The sequence below is a fragment of the Lycium barbarum genome, chromosome 12 (genome assembly GCF_019175385.1).
Source record: "Lycium barbarum isolate Lr01 chromosome 12, ASM1917538v2, whole genome shotgun sequence".
In the NCBI taxonomy this organism is placed as follows: Eukaryota; Viridiplantae; Streptophyta; class Magnoliopsida; order Solanales; family Solanaceae; genus Lycium; species Lycium barbarum.
The window spans coordinates 65557063-65564543 of NC_083348.1; the positions used below are offsets into that span (position 1 = coordinate 65557063).

At 35.3% G+C, this 7481-nt stretch overlaps 1 protein-coding gene across 1 annotated transcript; it reads right to left on the reverse strand.

The window, feature by feature from the left end:
- Positions 1 to 2906: 2906 nt before the first annotated feature.
- Positions 2907 to 5697, reverse strand: LOC132621378 (UDP-glucose 6-dehydrogenase 3-like). The gene is made up of 2 exons (XM_060335626.1): positions 5539 to 5697; positions 2907 to 4607 (listed from the first exon to the last, which is right to left on the reverse strand). The coding sequence occupies exon 2, from the start codon at positions 4589 to 4591 to the stop codon at positions 3149 to 3151; it is 1443 nt and encodes a 480-aa protein (XP_060191609.1). The 5' UTR covers positions 4592 to 4607; positions 5539 to 5697; the 3' UTR covers positions 2907 to 3148.
- Positions 5698 to 7481: the final 1784 nt, after the last annotated feature.

Sequence of the window (7481 nt, forward strand, 5' to 3'; positions counted from 1 at the left end):
TGTCTCCAGTTCAGGTTTAATGAATGGCTTTTTTCTCTGTCCACCGCCCATGAAAAGAAAAACTACATAGGACTTCTCTGGAACCAGCTTTCTTCGTATTGATAACCCGAAACCGAAATATCCTAACCGATTAACTCGAAACCAAATTTAAAGAATCCAATCCGATCTGAGTTTACTTGGATTGTAATTTCTTCAATCCGAAAATCGAAAATTGAAACCAAAATTTTCATATCCAATCTGATGGCTCGAACGCCCACCCCTACTCGTAGCTTGTTAAAATTTTCACAAATCTTGTCGGATTGACAAAATGTACTTGTATATTAGCATCAAGATCATTATTGTATAAATTTCTTAAATGGGGACAAAATTTAAACAATGACCCCAAATATAATAATTTTCAAATTTTTCAATAGAATGTCGAGAAAAGCCCAAGTAATAGAAGATGCTTGGCTAAGCTTATTAACACTTTAAGTCATTTGATAAAATTTCAATGAAAATAATTAGGGAAAATACACAAATACCCCCTCCCCCAACGTATACTCTGATTAATTATGACGCACTCAACCTTTGCGGGCGACCTATTACCCCCTGGCCTTATTTTTTCTGTATTTTTGTACCCTTTTTCGGCTGACGTGACACAAAAAAAATTTGATGCCCAGTTGCACAGTGGAGAGTGTTGCGCACTCTCCGCCACGTCCGTGCCACGTAACTGCCATGTCTTCTTCTTCTTCTTCTTCTTCTTCTTCTTCTTCTTCTTCTTCTTCTTCTTCTTCATTTCAAGAAATCAATAAACCCATTTTCCTCCATTAACACACACACATTCAATTTCATCATCAATCATAAAAAACTTATTTTCAAGAAATCAACCAACCTATATTCTTCCTCCATTAAAGCACACACATTCAACCCATTTTCTTCCTCCATTAAAACACACACATTCAACCCATTTTCTTCCTCCATTAACATACACACATTCGATTTCATCATCAATCATAAATATCTTTTCAAGAAATCAACCAACCCATTTTCTTCCTCCATTAAGTTGAGGGGGCATTTGATTATTTTCTCAAATAAACAATGAAGAAATTGCACGAATTGCCACAAATATTGGTTTGCTTTATTTCTTCAAAATAAACAATGAAGAAATTGCACGAACTGCCCTTCAAATGGACTTTTAACAGGAATGAAGAAATTGCACGAACTGCCCTTCAAATGGACTAGTTGCTGTAAAATGTTTATTGCACGAACTGCCCTTCATTGTTTGTTTGCACGAACTGTCCTTCAAATGGACTCGTTGCCCTTCAATGTGTGTGTGTTAATGGAGGAAGAAAATGGGTTGAATATGTGTGTGTTAATGGAGGAGGAAAATGGGTTGAATGCGTGTGCGTTAATGGAGGAAGAAAATGGGTTGAATGTGTGTGCGTTAATGGAGGAAGAATATGAGTTGGTTGATTTCTTGAAAATAAGCTTTTTATGATTGATGATGAAATTGAATATGTGTGTTTTAATGGAGGAAAATGGGTTGATTGATTTCTTGAAATGAAGAAGAAGAAGAAGAAGAAGAAGAAGAAGAAGAAGACGATGTGGCACTGACGTGGCGCCAATGTGGTGGAGAGTGTGCAACTGGGCATCAAACTTTGATTGTGCCACGTCAGTCGAAAAAAGGTACAAAAATACAGCAAAAATAAGGTCAGGGGGGTAATAGGTCGCCCACAAAGGTTGGGTGCGTCATAATTAATCCGTGTATACGTTGGGGGGTATTTGTGTATTTTCCCAAAATAATTACTTTCGACTAATAGTATAATTAATTTCTCTATCGAGAGGAAGCTAAAAGAAATAGTTTCTCCTATAAACAGAATCAGAGTACTTTTACTTCTTTCAAGAAAAAATATTTTTACCAAAAACTTATATTGACCACATAATCATAATAGAAATCTAACTTCATATGTTAACATATCTAAGACAAATTGCCATACTTAACATGATTCTTCTCTCTATTTTGTTATTTTATTCCTTAATTTCAAATTAAATAAACTTTCAAAATTTTGCCTCTTTCAGTGCAAGTATTTAAGTTATTTATCTATTTAAAGAGTATAGCTATAAGGTGAATCTTTATATGGTTTTTTCGTGAGTTTTTTCTTCAAATCACTTTTGAAAATTGACCAAATGCAAATTGCTAATATAAGAGTACAAAGTGTTTTTATGAATGATTTGACCGACCACAAATTTTTATTTTCTGAAATTTTATTCGGTAAAAAAGCACTTCTAAAAATAAGTATGTTTTGTAAGTTTGACCAGACAAACTCTAAGAGATAAAACCGGCAAATGCACCTATCGCCTTCTAACATGTCAAAACAGTTCTAATTCATCATGAATATTCTTCGTCCCTCAACAAAAAAAATCATAAAAAGATTCACCTTATAGATTTATGATGATGAAAGCGGAGATTTAGTAGTGATTTTTTCAAAAGTTTGGTAGTACTTTTAAAAGCCATTGACTAATTGGAAGCCTATTAAACTTAAGAAGCAAGACAAATGCAGAGGCATGAGTACATTGTCCAGCCACAGTGAGGCCTCATGCAATTAATATTTCCACAAATTACTACAAATGTGTATTATGTGGAGCTTCTTAACGTCAATTAAAATATTCAATGCTTCTTCCATTTTAATTTCAAGGTAAACATCTTATAGCTTTGAATACTCAAAATTGTTCAGCATGCACTCTCCCTGTTAAACAGGTAGGACATGGTATAGATACTTCACATTGCTTCTTCAAAATAATTTTATTAATAATTATATAACTTCTGATTTCTCTAGATCATTAATTGTTAGTCCATATAATATTGCTCTGAGAAGAATAATAGAAAGGGACACCAAATTCATACCCATTCCACGAAGAGCGTAGTCTAGTGCAACTTAATAACCTTTATGAATCGAACAAACAAAATCCTCTGACTAGTAAATGACAAAAATAGTAGTATCATCAACACAAAAGAAACATTAAACATTGCGAGTCTGGTAGTGACCATGATGGTCCTTCAGCCTACGTGGGATAAAACAAAACAGAAACTGAACGTAAAAAAAATTATAGTAAGAATCCCAGCTGATTGCCTCATATAACTAATATTTTTGATTTCCAAGTAATGCATTTAAGCGACAGCAGGCATGTCCTTGAGCCAGGCATCCAGGGGCTTACCAATTGAGTAGACAATAAACCCGATCTCTCTAAGCTTCTCTGCGTCCACAACGTTCCTACCATCAAAAATAAAAGCAGGTTTTTGCATGTTGTCATATATCTTCTTATAATCAAGAGTCTTAAATTCATCCCACTCTGTAAGGATGCAGACAGCATGGGCATCCTTTGTCGCGGTATAAGCATCCCAAACAACGCTGACTTGTTTCACGGTCGTTGGACTCATTGGCTGAAGGTGAAGAGGATGATCCCAATCAAACTTGTTCATTGAGAGGTCTCTCTGAATTTGGTCCTCATTCACCTGAGGGTCATATATGCTCAAGTTAGCCTTGTCCCCCAACAGTCCCTTGCAAACATCAATTGCAGGGGTCTCTCGAGTATCCCCAGTATCCTTCTTGAAAGCAAAACCAAGAATGGCGACTTTCTTGCCTGATACTGTGTTGAACATGGAGGCAACAACGCGGTTGACAAAACGAGTCTTCTGATAGTCATTGATCTTGATAACCTGTTTCCAGTATTCAGCCACCTCTGGAAGACCATTGCATTCACAAATGTAAACCAGATTCAGAATATCCTTCTGGAAGCAAGACCCACCAAAACCAACACTAGCGTTAAGGAACTTGGGACCAATCCTCGAGTCCTTTCCAACAGCATATGACACCTGTGAAACATTTGCTCCAGTAGCCTCGCAAAGAGCCGACATGGCATTCACAGAAGAGATTCTTTGTGCCAAGAATGCATTGGCAGCCAACTTTGAGAGCTCAGCCGACCACAAGTTGGTGGTAATGATATTTTCTTCAGGAACCCAATGAGCGTAAACATCCTTCAGTGCTTGGATAGCCTTCTGGCCTCCTGGAGTTTCCCGGCCTCCAATTAGAACCCTGTCAGGTTTAAAGAGGTCTTCGATTGCGGTACCCTCTGCAAGAAACTCAGGGTTTGAGAGGATCTGGAAGTTAATGCCCTTGCTGTTGTGGGTCAAAATCTTTTCAATTGCCTCAGCAGTTTTTACTGGAACAGTTGATTTCTCAACAACTATTTTGTCAGATTTCGAGACATCGGCAATCATACGGGCAGCACTCTCCCAGTAAGTGAGATCTGCAGCCTTGCCTGCTCCAAGACCCCTTGTCTTGGTAGGAGTGTTCACAGAAACAAAAACGATATCAGCCTCCCGCACGTGTTTCTCCACATCTGTGCTGAAGAAGAGGTTCCTGCCCCGGCACTCCTTGACTACTTCGTCGAGGCCTGGCTCATAGATGGGAAGCTGGTCGCTGTTCCAGGCTGTGATACGAGGCACAGAAATATCAACAACAGCCACTTCAATAGAAGGGCATTTGAGTGCTATGACGGCCATGGTGGGCCCCCCAACATATCCAGCTCCTATACAGCAAATCTTAACCATTTTCCTTTGTTCCAAACTGCAAAAGACAAAAGTTCACGACTTCATGTACTTTTGAGGCTGTATTATAATTTACGGCAAATCCATAATGTAAGGAGCAATATGCACAAAACTGATAAAAGTTTAAATGCAGTTATAGAGGAACAAAATGAATCCCAATAGTGCGGAAAGAATATAGCAGACCCCGACAAGCTTGGGATTGATGTACACTTGGTAGGTTGACTGATCGTGTTTATATATTATCATTCACCGACCCTATTCAGCAAACGCTTGTCCTACAGTGATATCCACCACCAACAAAAATGCTAGCATATGCATAATAATACGAGCTAAATACCAACCACCAGATCAACATTCTTATTTCCTTAATGTAATACATCATAAAGGAGTAGGCTTTCATGTATTTTAGCACTACAACAATACAAAGTTTTAGTCAAGAAATGAATGATAGAAAAGCTGAAACGCATATTGCCTGCGCCCTGCGGTACTTTTTACCTTTATTACTACTACTTGATTAGCTACATTCACCTATGATACTGTTTACATATAACTTCAAAATTGGATCAGATATGCGGAAATGTGAGAATTTCAATAATTGGACACGGAAAACAACAAAATTCCATAAGCAATTACATATACTAATCATGATCTTGAACGGATCTAAAATGAAAAACACGCTCTGAGCTAAAATACCACCGACATTAGCTAGATCAAATCATATCCCAAATCCACTAATCAATTATCGAAGCAAACTCTAGATCTACAGAAACCCCAACAACTAGTAACGCATTTCCTCAGGAAACTGAATATTATGGATCAATACTAAGAACACCGACAAAAAAAAAAAAAAAAACTCTTTTTTTTCCTCAAAAGAATGCTCAAAGTTCACACTTCTCGATCTACAAATCAATAACAAAAACGCGTGAAGGGAAACAGAGAATGAAGAGTACCTATTGTGTTACAAGAGATCTGCAAAGGAGATGTAGACAAGGGAAAGAGTATTATGTTTATGGGAGCTAAGAAGGCGGGGCACATCCTTAAATACTCTCTGTCTGTCCCATTTTAGATCTAACCCAACGTTGCAGGAAAGCCTGACGAGTCTTCTCTAAGCCTAAATCACTATCATAATTTAATTTAATTTAATTTAATTAATTATAGTTTATTTCTTCTTGTTGCATGTTCCATTTAATATGAAAATATAGCGATGCCTAATTTAGTCTTTCTCAATTTATATGACACACTTAATTCTTTTTACTCTGTTAAAAAAAATGTCTATCTTATTTATAATTAAAAATAACTTAATTTTAAAATTCTCCTTTTATGTTTAATGAAATAATTTATAATCACACGAAATATCTAAAATTTATTTTAGATAGTAAATTTTAAAAAATCAGTTATGTTTTTTTTTAACTTTATGCCTAGGTAAATATACCACAAAATTGGGACGAAGGAATAATTAATTATAGAGTATTTTGTTGTTGTTGCTGCATTTAATATGGAAATAGCATGCCTAATTTAGTGCAAGAGGTTGGGATAGGGCCCCAAGTTAGTTTTGGAAGAGGACATTTGACTATTCATATTTTGGGTATAACTTTTAAGCACAGATGGTACATGATTTATATTTGAAACAAATTTAAGAAACAAAATAAATTATAAACTGTATATTAATTTTAAATAAATGTTTATTACTTGAACCTCTTACTGATATAGAGAGCTGAATGACTAACATACACAAATTTGACAAATACTCCCTTTGTCCTAATATGTATGACATTTTTACCGACACAACACTCTGTAGAGATCCAATATTCTTTCTAAAGGACATACCTGGGAAAACACATTCAATTTATCATACTTCTCATATAATTTTTTAATATTAAAATATTAGTTTTAAAACTAAAGATCTAATTCAGTTTACAAATAAATATTAATTAAATTAATTCTCGAAAAATGAAATGTGTCACATAAATTGAGGGGAGGAGTAGTACAACATTTGGGGAAAGTGTTGGTATGAGTTTGAGTTGTTTACAACTTAAATGTGCCTTATTTACCGACACAACACTCTGTGGAGATCCAGTATTCTTTCTGAAGGACATACTTGGGAAAACACATTCACCTCTATAAGTAGGGATGGACAGCGTATGGTAGATATCGATTACCATATCGAAATTGAAATTTTTTATACTGCGGTTTCGGTATTATGGTATTTGGTATGCATTTTTAAAAAGCTTGACATTCGGTACGGTATTCGATATTCATAAAGAAAATACCGAAATACCGAATACCATACCTAAGTATATAATTACATATACAATTCATATAAATTGGTATTATAATACTAACATATATATAAACCAGTATTATTAGAAAACTAATTGTTTAAACGTTGGAACTTTGACTACTGTACCTTGATTTAAATGTCTTTTTTGTGTAATTGATTTACGAAGGGGATTGCTTCTACTTTCTTTTGAATATTTTTACACGTGTAAAGGTTTAGTACATTATAATTGAGACATTTCTTAAATAGCGGAAGTCATAATTCTCCACGATATGAGTATATGTAGATTGAAGTCGAACAAACTATAGTACCGATTTACCGTACCGTAAAATACCGAAACCGAACTTTAAAATACCGAACCATACCGAATTAATTTGGTAGTGTTTACCCCGAATTTGGGAAACCAATTGAATTTGTACGCGGGTATAGGATATGCGCTGGGATCTTGATGTATATTTGATAGTGTAAAGTAAGTGTGTGAATATGTAGTAAGAAAACATCTAACAATGATAATCTCTTTAATATTTGATGGAATAAACACAATATAAATGGAAACAAACGGCCCTGGCCGAATCAGATATTGAGAGGGAGATTGTATATATGAACTCTTTTATT